Source organism: Loa loa (assembly GCF_000183805.2).
Source record: "Loa loa unplaced genomic scaffold supercont3.27, whole genome shotgun sequence".
Classification (NCBI taxonomy): Eukaryota; Metazoa; Nematoda; class Chromadorea; order Rhabditida; family Onchocercidae; genus Loa; species Loa loa.
The window spans coordinates 408538-431320 of NW_018108207.1; the positions used below are offsets into that span (position 1 = coordinate 408538).

At 36.5% G+C, this 22783-nt stretch overlaps 6 protein-coding genes across 6 annotated transcripts; 4 read left to right on the plus strand and 2 right to left on the minus strand.

Moving 5' to 3' along the window:
- Positions 1-2053: 2053 nt before the first annotated feature.
- Positions 2054-3102, minus strand: LOAG_00571 (hypothetical protein; the record flags this gene model as incomplete). The annotated part of the gene is made up of 3 exons (XM_003136111.1): positions 2054-2212; positions 2660-2786; positions 3050-3102. 3 exons carry the CDS (start codon positions 3100-3102, stop codon positions 2054-2056), a joined length of 339 nt encoding a protein of 112 aa, XP_003136159.1.
- Positions 3103-7650: 4548 nt separating this feature from the next.
- On the plus strand, positions 7651-13588 carry LOAG_00572 (hypothetical protein; the record flags this gene model as incomplete). Its single annotated transcript, XM_020445480.1, has 16 exons — positions 7651-7731; positions 8018-8194; positions 8300-8475; positions 8998-9227; positions 9413-9492; positions 9582-9716; positions 9943-10113; positions 10170-10289; positions 10468-10599; positions 10693-10854; positions 11449-11613; positions 12085-12287; positions 12536-12599; positions 12735-12920; positions 13135-13227; positions 13457-13588. The coding sequence occupies 16 exons, from the start codon at positions 7651-7653 to the stop codon at positions 13586-13588; spliced, it is 2307 nt and encodes a 768-aa protein (XP_020304065.1).
- Positions 13589-15581: 1993 nt separating this feature from the next.
- On the plus strand, positions 15582-15900 carry LOAG_00573 (hypothetical protein; the record flags this gene model as incomplete). Its single annotated transcript, XM_003136113.1, has 2 exons — positions 15582-15679; positions 15777-15900. 2 exons carry the CDS (start codon positions 15582-15584, stop codon positions 15898-15900), a joined length of 222 nt encoding a protein of 73 aa, XP_003136161.1.
- LOAG_00574 (zinc finger protein) lies at positions 15679-20824 on the minus strand. Its single transcript, XM_020445481.1, has 13 exons — positions 20583-20824; positions 20201-20335; positions 19657-19941; positions 19432-19488; positions 19213-19338; positions 18679-18833; positions 18475-18597; positions 17767-17964; positions 17322-17506; positions 17106-17194; positions 16802-16962; positions 16296-16454; positions 15679-16025 (listed from the first exon to the last, which is right to left on the minus strand). Exons 2-13 carry the CDS (start codon positions 20325-20327, stop codon positions 15963-15965), a joined length of 1728 nt encoding a protein of 575 aa, XP_020304066.1. The 5' UTR covers positions 20328-20335; positions 20583-20824; the 3' UTR covers positions 15679-15962.
- LOAG_00575 (hypothetical protein) lies at positions 20627-20941 on the plus strand (the record flags this gene model as incomplete). The annotated part of the gene is made up of 1 exon (XM_003136115.1): positions 20627-20941. The coding sequence occupies one exon, from the start codon at positions 20627-20629 to the stop codon at positions 20939-20941; it is 315 nt and encodes a 104-aa protein (XP_003136163.1).
- Positions 20942-21248: 307 nt separating this feature from the next.
- Positions 21249-22019, plus strand: LOAG_00576 (hypothetical protein; the record flags this gene model as incomplete). Its single annotated transcript, XM_003136116.1, has 3 exons — positions 21249-21401; positions 21495-21598; positions 21953-22019. 3 exons carry the CDS (start codon positions 21249-21251, stop codon positions 22017-22019), a joined length of 324 nt encoding a protein of 107 aa, XP_003136164.1.
- Positions 22020-22783: the final 764 nt, after the last annotated feature.

Below are 22783 nucleotides of genomic sequence, written 5' to 3' on the forward strand. Positions count from 1 at the left end.
TATGCCCGGTGGATGTAATTATGCTTAATAATGGATGGTACATTTGATAGTTTTTTTAATGCTACATTCCTTTATTTTCGTACTTTCAGTTTTTATCGTGGGATTTGAAGTTCGAGATTTCAAATTCTTTAGATTCACATAACCTATGCGGAAAAAAGATGTATCTTATTGCATTATTCGCTTTTTGCCGTTTTCTCTCCAATTTTTTATCCATTTCCCTATATCTTTCTCGGTCATTGTTTATGGCGTATTTACATTTTATTTACCTTTTGGTCATCACATTTCTTGCCCATTTATGACCTTTACTAAAGTATGCGGGATATTCAGTGCAACCGTTTAATGTTATACAAGTTCGTTCATTTTTTTCATGCTTTTTTTTTCTGCTCCGGCATATGTCTATTGTGATGATGAAAGAAAAGCACTGCTATATTTTAACTGCATTGTATCTTTTAAATAAATTCATCTTTTCCTAAACTATTTTTCAGAAGTTTGCAATATTACCCGACCACTGCTCCATAGATTCAGAATAAAATTTCATTCAGCAATGCGAGAAACTTTAAAAAAAAACTGTCGAGCTTCAATATGAGAAGTATAAGAATATTGTAAAAAGTTTATTAGAAGTAATGGTAAGTTAAAGTTTAGCAAAATCGACCATATATGTGGGATGCGATGTAATGGGACAAATGGCGAAGTTTGTTGTAGTTAATTTGTTGGTAATGTAGTGAAAATAAATGAATAAGTGAAGTAGGTTTAGTATTCGAAATATAGAGAAGGAATTCAAACTGGCAATAGTCCTCCCGTAATTCCTCGCTTGACTTATATAGGGACCATGTTTACATGATAGTTGCAGTTTACATATACGAACAGCTGTATCATCTGTACAATCTTACAAATCGGCGTCTGCACATAGGTTGTTTAACAATAACCATGCAGTACATGGTTTAACAGTTGGGAAGGTGAGAGTTAGGTAAATAACTCTTCACTTTAGATATAGAGAAGCGTTTATTTCATTTTTTCTTTTCGTGATGTGATGAACCTTTTGTCTAAGAAGTAGTCAGTACAACAAATACTTTAATTGTATTAACGTGTTATAATTTTCTCGGTTTTCCGACAAGGAAAATATTTTCTGTTGGAAATAGAGCATTATCACTTCATTGTCAAAGTTGTTGCGATGAGAGGTCATCACATATGAGGGACATTATGGTTCGGTTGAAGGTGAAAGATTCGTTCGTTGTTGTGATTTGTAAGGGAGAAATCGTGTAGACAGAATGGATGTCTGTTATGGATAGTTGTGACAAATGTAGCAAAAATCTAAATAGAAATGATTTAAAAAGGGGAAGAGAGATGAGCAGATTATATATGCGTAGATAGTTTGTAATTAAAGTAGGACGCTTTGAACTAGATATGCATTAGCAGTCACTATGTCTCATTTTTCATTTATAAAATGACTGTAATCATCTAATGGCAAACAAATGAAGATGGGAACGTGTTTCTTGAAGGTACTATTCAAATGCAAAAAGAAGAATGTGAACATTCGTAAAGGAGGATGATAAGGTATATCTGTGGGCAGGAGTTCATCCCTTTAGCAACTTCAATATAGTACCTCGTCACCATGTTGACCTGGAAACCACGATGGCAATGGCAATGAATATACTATTTATCGCCGAATCGATATTATGTTTTACTCTTTCGACAAATAGCCATTTCAATGTTACTGTGATCGGCAGCGACAACTATTTTCATCACCATTGTTGCAGCCGAAATTGCTACTATTATAGTTATTATTATTCGTCGTTGTTTGAAGGCCAACGGATGTTTCAGAACGGAATTTTAAAATCTTATTGCTTGAACTCTCTAATTTCCATCATTATTCTGTTTAGTATGCCGTTTTCCGACATCTCAATTCTTCTAATATTGAAACAAGTAACTCCTACCATGCATGATGATATGAATAATTGCTGATCTTTTTCCTCATTACCGCTGAATATGTTCTGCCAAAGCTTTTTGTCCGAAATTGTAAAATATTTCTCATTTTCGCTTTTATTCATCATTTCTAGTTCATGGTCTTATCATTTTTCACAGCCGGTACCTCTGACCGCGTCAGCGCTTGCACATTCAATAATGATTCCTTCATTTTTGCGTCACAACCGATACTTTTGACGCTATAATTTTTTATTCTTGCTTTAATATAATTTGTGCGAAATGGATGGTCCTAAGTCTAACATTAATCTTCTGGTCTCCCTTTTCAGGGTCTCATATTCCTTATTCGTTTCTGTTATCCATATAGTGATTTGTTTTTTATTACACCAACAATTAATATCTCCATTTTTATTTCATTTATAGCTCCTCCCTATACTGTTATATTGTTATTTTGAAGGATCCAATGATATTTGTATCATTGGATCCTTCATAGCCCAGTATTCTGATTATTTTTCTTCCCGTAGTCTTAAATGATATTGTTACACATTTTTCTGGTTCAGTTTTCACTGATAAGAAGTCTCTACCACCCATATTTTTTCTGTTAAAAAGTATAGAATAGATCTATTTTACTTTCACTCTTAACGATTTTTTGCCTTAATTTAGTTTCATTTACTATTCTAGTGAAGTTTATCATCACAATCACGTAAAGCAAAGGTGAAAAAGAATATGCTTGGAATACCGCATCTGATTTCAATTTCTCCAACTTCAATCTCCTTAATCGTTTATGTGGTACTCCGTTTTCTCGTGCCTTCCGAATTGTTAGACCAGCTTGGGGATCCAAAAGTGGTGAGGATTCGTACATCCTCCTATAATCTATCCATTCCGAAAACTGTTCTGATGTGCAGTTTCTTTCCATTTGCAATTTCTTATTACAATTTTGTCATTATTGATTGATCCCAGATATCACGCAATTCCCTTTGTGCTCGCCTGTAAATAGATTTCTCGAAATAATTTTTTTTTCTTTTGTATTGTATTGCCGATCATCTCTGCTAACATTTACATCATCTCTTGTTGTCAATACACATCCCATGAATATTATGCTGTAGGATATCCTAAGGTATAAAATCACCAAGATTTCTTGACGAAAATCCATACATTTTCTTTGATCCTGACATTGACCATTTTGACATTCATGGTCTTTTTCACCATGAGGTGGCATGCTTGCCAAATTTGATATATTTCATTTTTTGAACTCTTTCTCCTAATCCAATTTGTGTTTTCGTTGTGCGCTTTAAATTTTTCAAAGCATTAAAATGTGTTTTAAATCAGGATATTCACTGTTCACTATATGAGCAGTATTCAGAATTTTCAACACTTATTGTTAATTATTCTAAGACATTCCGCTCTGCCCGCACTGAATCACTAACCGTTGTAATCATCCACTGTTTTATAGTTTCTATGATTTCAGTTACAGTTTTTATTTCAATATGATATTTTGCTTCCATTCTTCTTTTGATTTCAGCCCTTTCAATGTTCGTCCTTCAAGCTCTTCAAATGATTTGTTCTAGTCTTTTCTACCTTCTTCTATTGCACTTTATTTGTTTATTATTTGTTTATTTGACAGTGCAGTCCTGCTTGCAACTGAGGTATTCCATTATGACCAGAAAAATATCGTTTAAATTTGCTTTTCATATCGTTAGGCACAGTTGTCGTCGATTGCTTCATCCGCAGTGTTGTATTTGGATTCAGCATTTCGGTAATCCTTCTTCCTGTGTATTTAGTGGTTTTCACAATCAACACGCTTCCCTCCTGTTGGTGTGATCGGTAGCAGTCTTTTCGCATCACTTTTCAACGTCGCTTTATCCTAATAAATGTCCATGTACTTTCTTCTAATTAGTGATCATCTGTCTTGTCACTTGTATGTTCCAACTTAATTTTTTGAACTATCTTCACTCCCATCCTTTCCTTCCTTTTCGTAATCAGTCTTTGGCTTAATTGTTTAGCTATTTTCCACTTCTAATTTTTTTCTCGCTTGCTTTCATCACTTATTTTCCTGGCCCGTATTCGATTGTAGTCTTTTGTTATCCACCCTCAGTATGTTCTCGCTTACCCTGCGCATCCATATCATTTCCATATCTTCCCTCGGCCGTTTCTTCTTTGAATTCTTTCCATTTTAGTGCAAGAGAATACTATTCTCAACAGTCAAGCATCTTTTATCAGCTAATTATTGCTTATATATGTTCAGTTTGGGATTGATGATTTTCTTTCCAGTTGCTGTTTAGCTTTCCGCACTGATCACTCAACGGAAGTTACTAGAAGTCCGTCTCAGAGTTTAACATCGAAGCCTAAGGTGAATTGGCATCCGGCGATTGAAATCATTTTTTCAGGTAAGGGGAGAAGAATAAAAGAAAGGTTCTTTCTTCGTGAACAGCGAAAGGATTGCGAAACGGACAAGATAAAATTAACGGACGCATTACAGATTCAGCGATTCATTCCTCCCTACAGCTTTGCAGAAAAAGGGAAATTTTCAAAAATAAGTTTCACCTATCACTGATTTAAATGAATGAATGATGAACGGAATACAGCCTCAAGTAGATATTTCTTTCTGCGTTTGGTTCCTTATAACAGGCTCTCCTTCATGGGAGACCATAGCTATAGTATCGTTAATAGGCGGGACACTTTTAAGAAACTCCTAGTGACAGTAAAAACTAAACTTTGATTTCTTAAGATCTGAATACTATCGACGAATTATTATGGAAAGAAATATGCGTGAGCTCTAGTTTATGCCACCCGCGTGTGAGATAACGGATTGCACGAGTTTTGATGCTTCCGCTCGGATTTTTTTTTTCAGCTTAATTAAAGATTCTCTAGTCATCGCTTAAAACACTGCATTCCGCAAATATTTGGGACTTTTGTGAAAATAAGAAGACAGGTGGGTCCGTTAAATGCAGTACTACGTGTTGTCGAATATTTGTCCATATTCTCATTTTCGTTTCCTTGCAGAAAAGCGTTATTTTTGTTCCTTCCAGATGAAAGGAATCTCTCTAAATTGTCATCTTTTAAGATCATCCGCAGATTCTTCCACAAGAATCTAGTAAAGAGTCAAACAGGTTTACCAAATCTAATTCCTGCATTTTAAAATCCGAAGTTCGAACGCATGGCTTTGTTACTTGTTCCGTGTTTCTTAAGCTAAAGCAACCATATCAAAAAGTTTTCGTCCAGAAGTTCGGTTTCTGACCACTTATATGAAATGTATTGGCATGATGTGGAGATAATTCTGTGGACCATTGTAAGAGATTGAAAATTCCATGTTTTGAAACACTGTCGTAGCTTCGATAACACTCCACAGCAAGTAATGTAATTTCGCTTGCACTTTATTGATTATCCTTTCTAGAATTTCTTTCCATAATTGATCAACAGACTAATTATTTTCTAACGTAAAGAAAAGGTGTCAGAGTCTCACATGAAAAATTCAGGCTATGCCGTTTTTTTGGGCTCCAATTTCCGTTTAATTCATAAATATGTCATCCACTTCATTGCCCCATAAGAAAATACATGCAGTGGAAATAACTTTTCAGTTTCTTAGCAAATTCTTTCGACTTACAGCCTAAACTGTTTTCATAAAAACAACAAGCGATCTACAATCTTATCATATTTTCGTAAAGATTAAATTAAATTTGTATGTTCATTGTTGAGCTCAGTTTACTCGTCGGATCTGGGCTGCATTTCAATAATACAAAAGCACAAGCATGCGTTATCACTCGATAACGTTACGTGAAACGTTTCACTTCATAAGCAGCGATTTGTACATAAACTAATATTCTAAAACTAAAAACAAAAAAAAAAGTGAAACCATTTTGATCTGCGGCTGAAAATTATTGGATGAAACATGCAACGAGACACGAAACATGTTATCCGGATAAACTGTAGAGAGACAAACTCCCCGGTACAAGTTGATAATGCTAATTGCGGACAGTCATATTTGTGCACCGCAGAGTCGATATGCAAATTCCCATGCGTGCATAAAGTCGATACTTTAAACCAGGAAACGGGTAGGTAAGTTCCTGCTTGTTAAAAAATTTGAAACAAACTTCATTGATTTCATTTCATCTGCTTCACGTTGTGAATAGATCGATAGAAGGTGGTGGCAGTGTCGATTATTATTGTGTGAAATGGGACAGGTCCGTCGCTCCTGTGATACCGCAATGATGCATGTTACGCCGGATTTCCACTCATATCGATTTTACCCACCAGTTTAATTCTTCAATCATTTTGTTTCTATTTTAGCCTAGCTTTCAGCACTCGTTACGTTTGGTTTTTTTTAAAGATGGAATTATCGAATTTAGATGAATATGCTTCTAGATACTTTTAGAAAAGGTGCGGTCTGTAGATAGTACTAATAGCTTAATGAGCTTAATGAACAGACTGGACATGATGAATTGAATTATTCCGCAGATTCCAGAAACTTCAGATGTTCCATTGTTGTGAGAATGAGTGTGGATGATGGCGATGATACCTTTTCTTAAGCAGCTGTCTTCGTATTTGCTTAGTGACTCACTTTTTTACGGTATGAGTGATTTTTTGGCTCTTTCAAAGCATTTGTGGATACCATTCCGTTAGTGTAATGTCAGCGATGATTTAACGGGTGGACGTAAGTTTGGATCAAACGGAAAGTATCTGAAATAAAGATTTCACAAATTATAAAGTGGAGCTCTGCCTTCGAGAATCAACTTGAGAGTGTTAAAAGTCTGAGGGAGAAGCTAGTTGATTTAGCGGGATATGCTGAAGGTAACTTTGGGAGGTAACCATTTTGCACTATCTTTGTACCAGCAAAATTTGAATTTTTTTGGTCACTTTTACTTCAGCTTTATTGATTTAATTAAGGTGTGTATTTCCGGATTGAAGTTTTTCCCGTTATTGTTTTGTATCGTTTAATACGGTTCATTAAAAATCTTCGATTACCAACCGATTGTTTGATCAGCTGGTTGAATAACAAAAGCGCTCTTACCTTCGTTTTATAGCATTTCTGTAAAAGACATAATTCATGTTAATGCACGAATCGGAACCGAGCGGGTAAGCGGAATTGGAATACAATTTGGTTTGTTATGATGGCTGCTAGCTCGCTAATTGAGACGACGATGAATGCCACTCGTCAAATCATCAATAACATCGAAAAGTTTGTTTATTTCTATCTTATGCGATGGTTATTTTTTGGATTTTTTAAAATCAGACGAATCTTCCGGAAATTAATGGATTCTGCATTTTATTTTGTTTCGAATAAATCTACTTCGAAATTTCGCTGACAGTTCCTTTTCCTTGTTTTCTACCTTTGTGATTTTTCCAAAGAAACTGAAAGAGTAATTGTTACCGAAAGTAAATTTAAAAAGAAAAAACTAAGCGCACAGTGGAACACTTACGTACTGATTATGTCATCGACTCATCAGGATCTTCTCGAGTTCTAATTCCAATGATTCTTAGTTGTTCATAACTGTGATTAGGCTTGACTTCGTTCACTTGCTCGTTATTTCCAATGATTTAAATGGCGAAAAGATGCAGAACGTATTACGAAGGGAAATCCATATTTTTTTGAATTACAAGATCGAACATCATCCGTCCTTGACTTCCATTCAACTGATGCAAAATTGGAAACATCGACATAACGTGCTGTAATAATCTGAAGAAATTGCTTCTTAATTCCAAACACTTCGTGAACTGCTTTTCTACAAGAAAATGCTGCAGTACACGTGGTATCGGATTTTTCGTCTTTGGCTGAATATCGAAATTCCGAACGAAGCACGCTCTACCAGTAGTGTAAATTTTAACTGATGTGCCAGATTTCTCAACCGTCCACCTAATGTGCTGCTTAGGTTTCTCTGTGGCAGGCATATATCCCACATCTTTTAAACATTACTCAGCTATTCTCATACCACCAAAAATTGGACCTAAGTCTCAAGTGAGAATTTTGAAGTTTTCAAATAGAATTAGTGCTAGTGTAGTTTTCAAATAGGATTAGTGCCATCAGTCGCCATTTTTCGCCTACAGTACTTCTGCGTTAATCCCTAAGAATATTCTTTCAGTTTTTAAAATTTTGTTGTAGTTCTCCTCTTGTCATTTCTTGAGAATTAGTATCCTTAGTAATCATAGGTATGAAGATAACACTGCAACTGAAATGCAGAGCAATGGTTCACTGAAAGATTCACTTTTCAGTGCAGATAACAATGACGCTGCTAAAAAATCTGTTCTGGAACGACTTGTTTGCACTCCCAACGAAAATGTTAGCATTTTATCATCGTTCCTTAAAAGTCGCTTAATACAAGCCTTTTCTCAGGTAATTTTTTTTTCTTTTTAAATACTGGAATGAATGTTATGTATTGTTAAGGGTTTGGGAAATCCAGGAGAAATGAAAAAGAGTACTGAGCGAACATCCAGTAATGGTGGTGACATTAGCCGGATTCTTCAGCAGTTGGAGCAGTTGGTCCGATCTGATGACTGGATCAGTAAAGAAGTAAAAGATCATGAGGAAAGTCCGCAACCTTCAGAATCCTCCCAAAAGAGGTTATCTTATTTTGTAACATTCACCCGCTTTCTACTGCTTTATAAGTGCTTTTCTGTATTTTCGGCACACGATGTGTCTATAGCTCCGGTGTTCCGTATTTACACAGTACAACGTAAACGACTCGTAACAAACTTTGTAAATCGATGGCGTTATTAAGTAATTTTTGCTGAAACAAATGGCAGACAGCAACTGGACTAGAGTAACTGGTAAATCGGGAACGTGTGGACAAATGGAAATTGGTGGTGAAGCCAAATTAGGAGGGTGAAAGCGGGGCATGCAATTAGCGCATAAGCATAGAGGGCCTTTAAGTGAAAAGGGTCGCTCAGATTTCATGAGAATACAGGGGATTTCCACTAACACCAATACTAACTGCATTGTAGTCATTTGCTTCTCGACACAATACTATCAGTCTACAAGAAATAACGTTTGAGTGACAGTGCAACATATTCGTGAATGCTTCTATTTATTTCTTTTAAAATTATTCCTCCACCCTCATATAACCAGTTATAAAATAGATTTAGAGGTCACCTTGTCATTCCACGTTTATCGGAATTGGGACGTACATTGGTTACCAGTTCATCCCTCAAAAGTTATATCAATCTACTTGGAACCCATCATAGACAGTGTATTGCTTCTTGGCTTTATGGTAGCACATCGCAAGCACTTAGCACACTCTTCCATACACCCAACAACAATTTGCACTGTTCTGAACGTGACTCATCATTTTCAAATTCGATCAAAACTGGAATTGGTTTGTTCATTCCTGCATTTCAAATTCGCGTCTAAATTACTTGGTGTTAAGGACTATTACTGATAGTTGGAAGCAAATAAATTACTACTATGAAGTGGAAATTAAATTCCGAATCCTTTTGAGTGCTTGATGGTAAATTAAATGTAGTTGTCGAATTGAGTTTTGTTATAAAGTTTGACCTTCAGGTCATGCGATTCGTCTTGCATTGCATAATACATACGGTTCCGATTACTGTTCAAAAGGATGGCGCGCTTTTCTTGAGATGGTTAGTTTTTTTAAATGGAAAATAGCTTTTTATCCCAAGAAATTAAAAAAAAATAATGCAAGAAATGAGTTGTTCATATTATTTTTGAGGGCCCACCGGTGGTGTATATTTCACCTGCTTTACACATCGATCTTACTTCATACCTCTCTACTGAATACTTGATTGGAGACATTGTCATTTTGAAGAAATCAGATGGAGATCTTGCTGACATTGAAGGCCGCATTGTATGAGCTTTGCTTATTCCCTAAACTTGTTCTTATGTAAATAGTTTTAAGGTTCAGATGAAGATTTTGATAAACTATTTGCATCACATTTCGTACAGACCGTAAAATTTTCGGTCAAATTTGAATACTTTTCAGTCCGAAATTTGAAGTCGTCTAGAGCTACATTAAGCATTGCTAGTGTGGAATATTTGTAAAATATCTTTCCATCCTGAATGGTTGATACCAGGACCACATCGCATTTGAAAAACAGCTTGATGACGACATTGCTGCTGGAAAGAAACCGCTGGTCGTGATTGGAGTTGTTGGGTCATCAATCCTTGGGCAGAATGATATCATAAGTCGTCTTTTGGAAATAAGGAAATCCAAGGCTCAATTCTGGTTGCATGTTATTGGGCAGGTCTGTTATTTTTCCGACTTCTAATTTTTTTTCTTTCGATGGTCTCGCATTTTTAGGGTTTGGCTGCATTGTGTTTGAAGGAACCGTCCGAAATGCTGGTACACGTGTTATCACAAGTGGACAGTTTCACGGCTTCCCTTGCGTTATGGCTTGGTATACCGACAGCACCCGTCATTGTATGTGTTTTTGAATGAAGTTTCCTAGAATTTGTTTTCAAAATGTGGAGATGCAAGTTAATTATTACTTTGTACTTCATATACCGTGTCGAGACATCGGTCAACTCTTAAGCTATGCTATCTTCATGTTCCAAAATCTCAATCATAACTCTTTAGGTCTGTAAGCTTTTTTTTATAGACATTGCATCGATCTGTTAATAATTACAAGCCGTTATATCAAGAAAAACTGGCTGTACTGCCATGGTGGGTCGCATACCATCATTTGACAGCCTCCAAAATTACTGATACTATCGAGAATGCATACTTCTTGGTTCGAGTTGATTCTATATGTTTGTGGGGTAGATTTTTACACTTCTCCATCATCACTTTTTATCGGGTTCAAAAATTCTTTTTGATATTGCAGAGCAAAGTGATGCTTCAAGGTCTGACAGCTTTTCCCCAAATCGAAATTCTCGGTGTTGAGAATCCTATCGAATTTGCAAAGCGCGTTTACAAAGGGATCTGTACACCTCCCACTGTTCTGATTTTCAAATACAGATGCCGAGACTTGAAAGAGGTTAAAAAAGTTAGTTCCACAGTTCTCAACGAAATTGTTCTTTAACTTGTCACAAAACATTCGTAATTATGAAATTTTAGAAATGTCATATTCTATAATTATAGTGGAATCAGTGATGAAATTAAGTTGTAGTACTATCGTATTTAGTGAAATAGCTTTGATTCTTCTCTCTATTTGTCTCTCATATATTATGGTGAAATCAGTAATTCACAGTAAAACTTCCTAGCGCTGTTATTTCACAATGTTTTAAAATGTGAAATGTGCTCAAAGTTATATTTTTTTCCTTCGTCAGATGTTATGTAATATTACGGAAATACCAAGAGTAGCGTTTTTCTTAATAAATTATTTCAAATAGGAGTTTGAGTATTCATATTATTTTTTAAAATCTTTGCCGGACGTGTTCGTACCTATATATATAAATAGTTTTCTTGTTTTATTTTCAAAATTATTCTTGCCAAAGGTGAAGTTGAATTTTTCTCTTACACTGGGGAAAAAATCAAATGTTGGGCATCGTTCTGCCAGTAATCACCACTTTTTTTTCTTGGAATTTTAAGTTTTCGTATGAATTGTATTTCTCGTTATTAATAAATTAATAAGTTCCAGGAGAAGATTCCCAGAGGTAACAGTCAAAGTTCTTCGGATATTTTGACAAACGACTATGTATATTCGGGTGATGCGAATAACACGTATTTCTACGCTTCTTCTGCGACATTTGATAACGATATCGACAAGCTAACAGAATATGCTGATTCATTGAATTTTTGGGTGGTTTTTCAAATCTCCCTGACTGACTTCTGATCATCCAGTTCACTATGTTTGTATGACTTAAAGGGATTCTGTTTAATTCGCGAGGTTCACATGGACTGGATTCTGTACTTCCTCTAAGTCACTAAAATTTCTTCCAAAATCTGTGTCTTAATGTGAAGTATTCTAGCTCAGTCAAGGACTAATATCAGATTGCCGCCAACTTGGACTGCAGATGATTACTTTTGGTGACTCACATCTCTCTGCATTTCGTTTCTGCCCACTAGAAAGCGCTGCTCGTTAGTTTTGTACTTTCTGTTTCTCAAAAAAATATTTATTAAAGGAACAAGCTTTCTATGTGATTTCGAAAGGTGAAAGCATTACGAGTCGCTAATATTGTATCCTTCTGCGAATCCTGACTATAACGTAAATTTGAATGGACGTTTTACACTGTTAAAATTCATAATATCTCTTGCTATTTCAATATTTTTGAAGATTTTTTTTACTCTCACTCATGTATTTTCATTGAACTGTATTCACGTGGACCATGTGCATAAGTTTACCAAGCAACTCTCCGATGCGCTGGCAATAATTGAATCGACTGTTACTGCAAAGAAACGTTTCAAGGAGGTTGTATCGAAATATCCGTCGTTGGGACTAGCACCAGTTCGCAGATGGGGTGGTGTTGGAGCTGTCTGGTAATTCTTCTTTAAATATTAACTATATAACTACGAATATATTATAACGATCGGCTGGGAATAACGTGTCAAATGGAAAGTGTAATTATTTAAAAAATAAAATTTTTTCAAAGCGAATTTTCGGACTAGTATTGAAAATAGTCAGCCAATGCTGCGTCTTCCCGGTGATCGAATTTAATCGGGATAATTTTTTATCCTCATTCTTGTATTGTTTTCTGAATATATTCATCTGTATCTTCCATTTTCAGTTATATACCTTCCATTGTGAAGGAAACTCCAATGAATGAATGGAACGAAAAACAGCGTCAACAGGTTTCCCTCTTCCTTTTATGAAAGCGATATCGCTTTTGCAAGAATATCAGCGATTTTAATGCAAAAGCGATATATTTATGGATATCAGTGATGATCAGGTATCCAGTAACTATTTTCATGAAAATTCTGTGATAGGTGTCTCATTTGAACCTGGAACTGGTACATTCTTTGCGATTCGTAGACACAGCATTCTCTAGTGGTGAAAGTCCTGCATATGGTGTTTCGTGTGTTAAATTTGGCATGCTTTCGGATGACAAAGATCTCACTGATCTGGTCCATTTGGTTGCAGAGCGTGGAAAAGAAATTGAGCAGTCACAAAAGGTAAGATCCTGAACGAGCGATCGCCTTTTGGCTTATACTACAAATAAAGTCATTCTTACTGCATTTTTTAACGTTTCTGAATATTTATATTCACTCCCACCAACAAGTGGTTCATTAACTTTGAATTTTTTTCCTAATCAATTCTGCCAACAAGTATTCAGCATAAAATGGCTCACTTTGTTCTAAATTACCGTGCTTAGGATTTTAATTGCAGTATATAGACAGTTTGGCTGAAATGATACGTCAGGGAATCGAGGCAGCAAATAAGGATTTAAAACGCGAGAATGATGCGCGGCTTATGCAAGAGGTAATATGATTCATATATGATTCTTTAGATTTCGATACTTCTAATAATAAACATCAGGTGATGAAAACAACAAAACGATTACATTCAGTACAATTTCTCTCCGGGAATTTCCACGCTGCGCATCAGAAATGATCAAAAACTGATCACCTACTAGTCATTTATTTTAATCCACCTGATATTTGAGTTCTCAGTGGTTGAATAATGGATTGATGAGCAAAATTTATTGCAGGGTATGATGAGGCAAATTCCACTGATGAGTTCATTGGTTAACTGGTTTTCACCACTGGACAAGGACTTGCAGAGCATTAAGGGTCGTTCGTTTGACTTAAAAACTGGTAATACAACTTTTTACATTCTTTAAAATGCTTTTAACTTGTGAAGAATGAGCCTGTGAACCATACTTTTTTTCAAAACCCGAAGATATTGTTTGAAGGACAAATTCAATCAACGGAAGTTTACTATAAACACCAGTTTATGAACCGGATAGACGCCATTTCTCAGGATCCTCACCATACGGTTGTGAAGATTTCCAGTGAGTCAACAAAAAAACAAAATAATGTTAATTCCAATAGGGATGCCGCTTAGAATGATGATATCGCATTAAAAAATGCAAAGGAAATTGACCTTGGTCCAAGTTTGTTAAATTTTCTGTTCCATTTTTTTTGCGATTGCTTTTCTAGTATATGGGACTCCCCAACTCTTTATTTTGAAAAGTATGGAAATTCTCAAGAATTTCTTTGGTAATAAAGTTTCTTAGAAACAAAAAAAACAATTTCCCTTTGATTTTTCCTTTCCGAATCATTTTCAAGAGGATGCGCAGTTTGAATCTTTCAGGCAGACCTAATTCAGTGGTTTGGGAGAAGTAACTGGATATGAAGGCTAATTGTTATCATTTTTTTTTGCTTTTTTGTTTCATAAATTAATCACATTGAGAGCTAGCTACTTCAAGTTTGTTCCAGCTCACCTTCAGGTGGGATTAAAAAATGTACTTCGTTATCGTCAACCGTCCATGTATATTTTGGAACCAAGTCTTTCCATTTCTGAACTTCTTCACGAGCTATTTTCAGAAATTTGCAAAACTAATTATCTTATGTTGCACATAAGGGAAAGCTATTTATTTTATTTTAATTGCGACAGCGCATTAGTGATTTCTTATCATGTATATTCTAGCTCTAATAGCGCAGTTCGACTACTTCTGTTGGATTCCCTCCTTGCATTCTTTGTATCTTTGCTGCTGATAATGCATCTGCATGAAAATAATGGATGTGAAGGTTGCGGAAAGATTCACTGGTGATTTTACGAAGAATTTAATGGCATGAATCTGTGAGCAAAATCCAATTCAATAGTTTGTAAAAAAAAAGGAAAAGAAAAATATGGGAAGTTCCTTCGCCCCTCTTTGAAATGATTTGAGTCAATTTCTGGTCGGATTTTAATGTTCAGCGTTTTTAATGAAAACGCAACTTCCGCCACATTTCAGACCTCATAGAAAATTTTCGGGATATATACAAAATCTGTGTTTCAAACATTTGTGGCGCAGATTTTTGATTCTAAAGCCAATGAATTTTCCCGGTCTTCCTTCTCATCTCATTGCAATATTTTCTAGCCCCAAATAGCCGAAAGCTCTTGGTTATATTTATGTGTATAATAACCTGTGGTGGTTTCTCCACTGTTTCAATTGGTTTTTGTAAAACTTGGGAATCAAGATCATTTTTTCGACTTCACGTACGCTATTAATGCGCATTCACGGATCGACTGCTCCGAAAGATCCCAAATAATAAGGAAGCGGGCATGGAACTCGACATCAACCGAAGAAACATTCCCATGATATAGGTTCACCGACCCTGCTGGGGTGCAATCTACTCGGTGGACGTAGCACTATATTACAGAAGCAAAATTAATGTGAAGCAAAAGCAATCGACATCGCAAACAACTCGTTGCCTTCCTTCCATATTAGACACCTTCTCGAACTATGGTAGTAATAGTCTGCCTGGTTCATTTTGTCAGATGTAGGATTTATGGCGTGGATTAGGCATGTAGGATTTCTGCTTCCCGCATTTACGAGTGGAATAACATCAATTCGTTACCACCTGGAAGTCGGCCATGTTTCAACTACATCAGAAAAAGCCCTTTAAATTTGTAAAGAAACCTTCATAAAAAGACAGGTTTATTCTCCAGAAATCATCAGTGAAGAAATCCGGATGTTTTGACAAACATTTCTTATTTGTAAATTAAAATCACATCACAAACAAAAAATGAAACTGTTTTACCAAAGCGATGCTTCTAAAATATACCCTGACTCCGCGTCAACTGGATCTCTCATGAGGAATTTTTTAAAGCGATACGAAAAATAACAAATGAAATTGCTGCGCGAAAGACTTGGTGCCCTCAACGTCATGTTATGGAAAAGTGCAAAAGATGCACATTGCTTTTTCGCTGCTGCATGTGTATATAGGTTCGTTTTAAAAGTGGCTTCAGCTGTTCAAGTCCATGGAATCCCATATTTTCATTTTCGCGGGACAATCTATTCCAAATCATGGTTTTGGTTGCAGTTCACACACCTATGAGTTCGTCCATCTGGACGCTCTGAGAGAGATCCAATGCTACCGCGTACGAGACAACATTAATCGACTCAAAATGGATCTTGTCGATAAAACAATGAGCAATAGAGCATGAGATGACTTAACTGGACTAGAATTTGGACAGCAAATTGATGTAGACAGAATTCTACGTTTAGTTCACATATGCAATTTGAAGTCTCCACCACTATTGAAATCGGTAATACTGAGACGTCGATGTTCCTGCAATACTGACCTTGGGCTGAATCCCACTTTAATGACAACTATCAAAATTTCCTCGCTTCTAGCAATATAACAAACCGAAAAAGTTTCCCACTACAAATCTTTTCCAATTTCTTATCAATTACTACATTTCATCCAAACAGCATTTTCACGGAGTTCGGGCATAACACCATTTACACATTCCAAAAGTTCCAACCCAATAATCCAAAGCTGTATGGAAAGGATAAAGTGAGAGCGTAGACATTACAGTTCAAAATTTTATTCGATTACCTTCTGCTTCGTATGTACTTTGGTATGCCGTTTGCGTTCATCAGAACGGGCAAACTTCCTTCCACAAATATCACAGCTAAACGGTTTTTCACCTGTATGAGTTCGTACATGCGTTGTTAAGTGATCACTTCGTGAAAATGCTCGCATACATATGCGACACTGTAATTATAACTTCAGATCTCTGGAATTATAAAGATGCAATTACAATAATTACAGTTTTTGATTGGTTTGAAACGGCACTAAAATGATTTTAAAATCCGCCTTCCTAAGCAATCGTGAATCAAAATACCCCTCCCATCGCTATCAGTTTTTGAGAAGTTTGAAAACAAAGCTAATCAGATTCGCATCTTTCAGTCTAAGCAAACTCCAGAGACAATGACGAGCAATCCATTTCTTTCTCACCATTCGGTTCTAACTGAATTTTCAGACCTACTTCCTGACGACCTCAGAAAATATTAAGTACCAATAAAACTCGAAAGAACCCTAATCTTTCCATGAAATTCCACCTGAAAAGGCTTTTGTCCTGTATGGATCCTGATATGCCTCGTCAGTTCATCCGATCTCGAGAAACGTCGGTCACAGTTCTCGATTGGGCACTTGTATGGTCGTTCATGTGATGGCGGTTTAAGAAGACGGTTAGAGCACTTGCCGACTTTCACCGGATTGGCTATGAATATAACTAGTCACGGTCATTATATTCGTTAAAATAAAATGACTAATAAAAAACAGAAACAATCTTTATCCAATCTTACTGTGATATATTTAATTTTCTGATTAATTAGAGGATGCAAATTCAGCTTAAAAAATTACTCTGTGCAAACTGGGGTCCCGATTGAGCAAAAGATAAAGGTGCCCGGTAATACTCGTCTGCAGGTTCTGGTTTTGGTTGAAAATCCGATCTGAAATTAGATATATTAACTGGACACAATGTCTAACGGTAACGCTGATTCCGCAAATAAAGTGCCAAAAGAAATTTCGAAACAATCAACCATTTTAAATAGAATGAGGAAATTTGAATAAACAAACCGATAGATATTTGATGTCCCACTGATGGAAGCCTGGTTTTGGAGCGGCCGGGAGGGACAAGGTACACCACTACAAGCTAAAAAATTGCACGTTTGATAAGAAGTTCGTTGTGTGCTTGCTGAATTCGACTGATTGCTATTTTGTGCTTCTACTGGACTCACTGTACAAGTAATGTTTTGGTGGATCTGCAAATGCACCTTAATGGATAGAAATGTACTGGATAAGTTCTTCAAGGGTGAATCTTTTCAGTTCATTAGATGAAGTAAATAAAACTCTTCATAATTTTTGCACAACTTCACAGAGTATCATTATTTCATGTTACTATCACAGGTGTCAAAAATGCAAGTGTACAATTTTAATATAATTTGTAACAAAACTTAAACTACAAGTGAATAGCGATCAAGACATGCCCGTTCATGGATTTGTGAAAAGAATGAACCCTAACATGATATTTGTGCTGATGCATTTGAGCTTCCGAGGCACCAGCAGATACAATAGGTCTGATTCGAGCATCTTGTTGTTGAGTGCAGTGTATCCCGGAACAAACAGCATTCGGCGTGGTAGCTGAACTGAATCCGTTTTGTCGTACACCAGATGGTCCGGGTGGAGGTGTTGTGCGTCGATTCCCACCAGCGCGACCGATCTGTTTTCAAATTTTTGAATCGAGATTTCCGTAAATTAAATTCATTTTGTGTGGACTGTAACAGTATATATCATGCTTGCGAAAAAGCTAACGCTGCGAAAAAAGTTAATACTGTGTGAGGGAAAACACTTGGACAGCAGAAATCAAAAATGTTTCAAACCGAGCACTTAAATTTCAAACTACTTAAATAGAAAGAATATTCACTTCATTGTGTAAGCTCAAAATTCAGTGAATTTATATAAAGCAAACTTGCAGTAATTCATAGATGTAAACAAATATTTCAAAAGTAGCGAATATGTTATGCACTGTCTAATCTATTTAAAGTCGCAAACATTCAAAGTGGTATCACGACAGCTGTTTTACACTTAACTAAGACATGCAAAACAGTCATCCAGAAGGAGGGTTCAATTTTTCAAAAATGGGGTAATTTATTCTAACTAATTCACTTTCAAATTTAAACCTGATTTTATGAAATATTTTGTCTGACGGTCAAACTAAAACAACACTTACTTGTATATAATCTGAGAGAACTTGACGACTTCCAGATACTGATGAAACGGAAGACTGAGAGGTGGATAACTGTTGAATCCCAGTGGCTGGTAAGTTCGCTGCATCCTTGTTATCTTGAAATACCTGAAGAGTCCATTCCCTTATTTGGTTCGAATCCACAAATTTAATGATCCCCATTGAAAAATTGTGCAATGGAAGCATTACCTTAAACAGATCGGTTGTGTCCGTAGCATTGGGTGTCTTTGCATTCGGGTCGAGCACCAGTAAAGGTAAATTTGCATTTGTCTGCTGCGATTTAGTGATAGATTGCAAGAAATGTTCGACAAGAGGGGAAAATTGAAACATTGTTGCACTTAACCCTGAAACATTATTAAAAAACTACCATTAAAAGCATGCGTTCAACAAAATTTATGACACTAGAAGAATGAAGATTGTAGATTTGAGGTAAAAATCGAATCAGAGCGTGATGAAAGAAACGACTAAAGCAAAGTATAAACTGAAAACCGAAAATGGAATAACGAGTATTTCCCCTTTACTACATTTCAGTTGATTCCTTTCAATTCGATGTGTAAGACTGTTCAGTAGGGCAGCAACAATATGAAATATGAAGACGCCATCCTACATTCAATTTCTAGCTTTTAAACCAACTGCTATTTCAAGAAAAACATGGGACATCTCCGTCAACCGGCAAAAGTTACATTAGTAGTAAAAAGAATGAATCCGACAAAATCAGCATACCAGGTGAATTAACACTTTGTGAGCCGAATGTACTAATACTTGTGCTGATGCTTCCTTTGAAAGTAATTGTAGCCTTTTGATCCCTAATGTCGTTTTGGATTCCATTCGGTCCCGTTGCTGCGCCGCCTGAACTTCAGATTATCTAATATTTCATATCCTTGAGCAGAAATTGGAATCGCAACTGAACAGAAAAATTCACACGTTAAGGTTGGAAAATACCTGGTGTCACGTTAGCAATCGATGATTGCGGCAAAATTGTTGAAATCTCAATGTTTGCTGGAAATTAGAATGTAAGATATAATGCATCTGCAGAGAACTTTTTATAATTATCAGGATTCACCCAAAACAGAATTTCAAAATTGTTTAGTCTTTAACGCCACAACGGAGAAATTAATTGATTGTAATTGAAAAAAATTCTATGACAATAACTAGATAAAAACATACCGGTGAGAAGTGGTTCGTGTTCACCAAAAAAAGCCTGCGTTTGAGTATTTGGTGCAGAGAAGTTATTTAGGTTAAGTTTGGGAGTGATGAGTTCATCAATATGTGTACCAGCAGAAAGTGGTCCTTTAGTAGGTGAACCAAGTACAGTTGGGGTTTTGAGTGTTACATCGGTATTGCCCAAAGCGGTTGGTGTTTTCAAACTATCATTATCATTTAAACATAATCCCACGGGTTCTGCATTCGAACTGTGCAATGATACTACTGGTTTACACTGTCCAGTCCGCCCTGAAATATATTTCAAAGGTTTTATCAACTTAATAATACATCCTGTCCTTCATAATACATTAATTAAAACAAACCTTAGTTGAAGATCTTAGAGATCAAAACTAACCTACAGTTTTCCTAATACCCGCTAAATTTCTTTACTTCCCATCATCCTATTTCCCCTTGTCCATTTGTTAGTGTAATTCTAATGTGTGCCTCTTCGTTCTTTCTTAGATTATAATGGTGCCTCAAAAAGAGATCGAGAAAGGATATAAGGTACCTCGTAATGACGGAATTGATAACTTTGGATCTACGGATGAATCACTGGTTGATGGTCCTAGCAATGACACACTGTCTTTTCCTGTCTGCATTGGTATCCTTGTCGATGTACTTATTAACTGACTCATTCTCACAGCTAAAAATAAGTGAGAAGTTATCTTTACATGGCACCAAACTGTTATCCAATGTAGCCCAACTTTGTTGTTGATTTCAGCTAAAAATTCACAAAGACTTCGATCAAGAATTTCCAGGTTTTAATGCGGCAGTTGCCAAATCTTATCTTTACGGCCAAAAAAGGGCACGATGATCATAAAACCACATTTAATTGATATATTCAACCAGATAATTATTCCAGATATTCAAGACATGCTCAAGATGCCCACCTCGAAAACTTCCAAAATCTTCGGGAAGTTCCGAAAGCCGGTTGATGTTACCAATTTATTTCATTCTTATGCCCTACAGTGCGGGTATTGTGATGATGTGGTCAATTGCACCACAAATACAACAGATCTTGAAAATGGATGCATCTTACAACGATGTAGGGCCAAATCGCTGGTTTCAACAAATTCAACAATTTCAACATAATCGGAAAGCAAAATCAGTGGACATAGTTTTGAAGCTGAAAAATCCAACAACTACCCGAAAATTTGTGGTTTCAAGAACTGCGTACTTAACGACATATATTCGTGTTTTGCGTGAAGAAATACTCATTCTTCTTCAGAAAGACTACAGTGGAGAATAATAAACGGTGCTCCAACATTCCCAAACGCCATATACGGCCTAAATGCGGAAGTCATTTACCAAAATCCTATAACCCAAACTTTCTTAAACAACTGCTTATTATATATAGCAATCGGATTTTGATCCGATGACTTTCGCATCTTAAAAACATCATTTAAGATTACTTCTACTAGGAACTTCCAAGCAAATTATTGTTCCCAAAGGATAGTCACGCAACATAAGAGGAGACCCCCAGAAATTACATTTTCACTAATTTATTCTCTTCTTCATGGACAGCCTCTTGTCGCGGGGGAAGCCTGCGTGCCATAATGAGGCTACGACCCATGCTGGCGATGGCACAGGCCTCCGGTAGATCATTTCAACTGAAAGGTTCGATTAAATGCCTCTTTAGCCTCTCAGCAACTTCCTATGAGAAGGATAACTCCAGTCCAAACCTGGGCAAATGGAACTTGTTTAGCCCTGTAAGACCATCTATCTAATAGGACACTCTAACCGAACCCACGTCTGAGAACGTCACCGTCTTAGGTCGCTAAGCCCTAGCAGATGAATCTTAGGAGCAAAGAGTGGGGCAGTCGCGACACGCTGTGCCTCAGCTAAAAAATCCACTGTGCAGGCTGGTAGGATACACCTATATCCGTAACGTTTGTACCGAGCGTGGGTAGAGCCTTTCAAATCTTCGTTCGCGAAACCTAGCTATGATGGCGAAACCCAGAAACCTACTTTAGCCAGGATTAATTCATCATCTAATGAAATTCAGTAGTAACGTTTCATTAAAGAGCATTCGAAATGCAAGTGAGTCCCAATAAGCTCTGAACGATAAAATACTGAGAAGTGTCGCTTAAGATGGGGTAAATAAAACCATTAGGAACCTAACCAACAGTGAAATCCAACAACCACTGCAGGTGCATTGCAGTGGATAACTAATAGTTCTGACTGTGAAGATATTAAGTTTTAATTTAATCCACAAGAAAAGCCGAAAATTGTGAGGAAATGAATTGGACATGTCATTTAGAGTTGCTCCAGTACTGCAATTTACTGCAGACGAGGACGCATCCTCGACATTAGCTAGTATTATCTGATGTGACATATTTATTCTACAGTACGGTCTTACATATGGAATATTCCAAACTAGTGGAGCAATAGTCATTCGTACACAAATACTTCATGCAAGCAACATCCCACATATGCGACCGCCCTCACCCACGTACACCCACACAACTGTTTGCATACCACAATACGGGCATAAATATATTACTACAGCAAGGTCAGGCGGATGACGAGCAAAGTAATAGAAAAAATCAATACTCACTAACTTTAGGATGACGCTAACTAGAGTTAATAGAATGGAAGTAATCGATTTTGAACAGTGAGATGTAAACAGAACCACACGCTAACACATACAGTTTGCATGAAAACATACTAACAAGCAGTCGTTCAAGATGAAGAAAAAAACAATTCATACGATTCGAAATGCAAAATCATTTCAAACCGACTCGATATGACAGCATTGTCAACTTGCCATAACAACCTTATTATACGCTAATGCATCACACAAGTAGTAGCGTTACGAAGTGGAAGTGGGATGAATTGACGAGACATACATATTTATACTTACACTGAGTTAAGGATGGAAATATCATGAACTGAAGAGGGCGGCAAAACACATCCATTTAAAATTGAAAGAATGGAAATAAGCAACTGGAAGAGGGGGCGTGGAGACTGGTTTGAGAAGTAACCGTTCTAGTGTTATCTTATAGGAGACGATAGAAAAGACTATCTGCGCTTTTTTAATGGTAAAATGGGGATAAATGAAAATTAGGAGAATACAGCAAAATTTGCATGC

Bases quoted from the DNA above. Each gene is read 5' to 3' on its own strand.
- LOAG_00574 (XM_020445481.1), bottom strand. From the start codon at position 20,327: ATGAGTCAGTTAATAAGTACATCGACAAGGATACCAATGCAGACAGGA. The intron at 19,339-19,431 runs GTATTTTCCAAC...TCTGAAGTTCAG, and splicing joins GATTGCTAACGTGACACCAG to GCGGCGCAGCAACGGGACCG. The intron at 16,026-16,295 runs GTAATCGAATAA...TCAGTATTGCAG, and splicing joins AAGTACATACGAAGCAGAAG to GAACATCGACGTCTCAGTAT.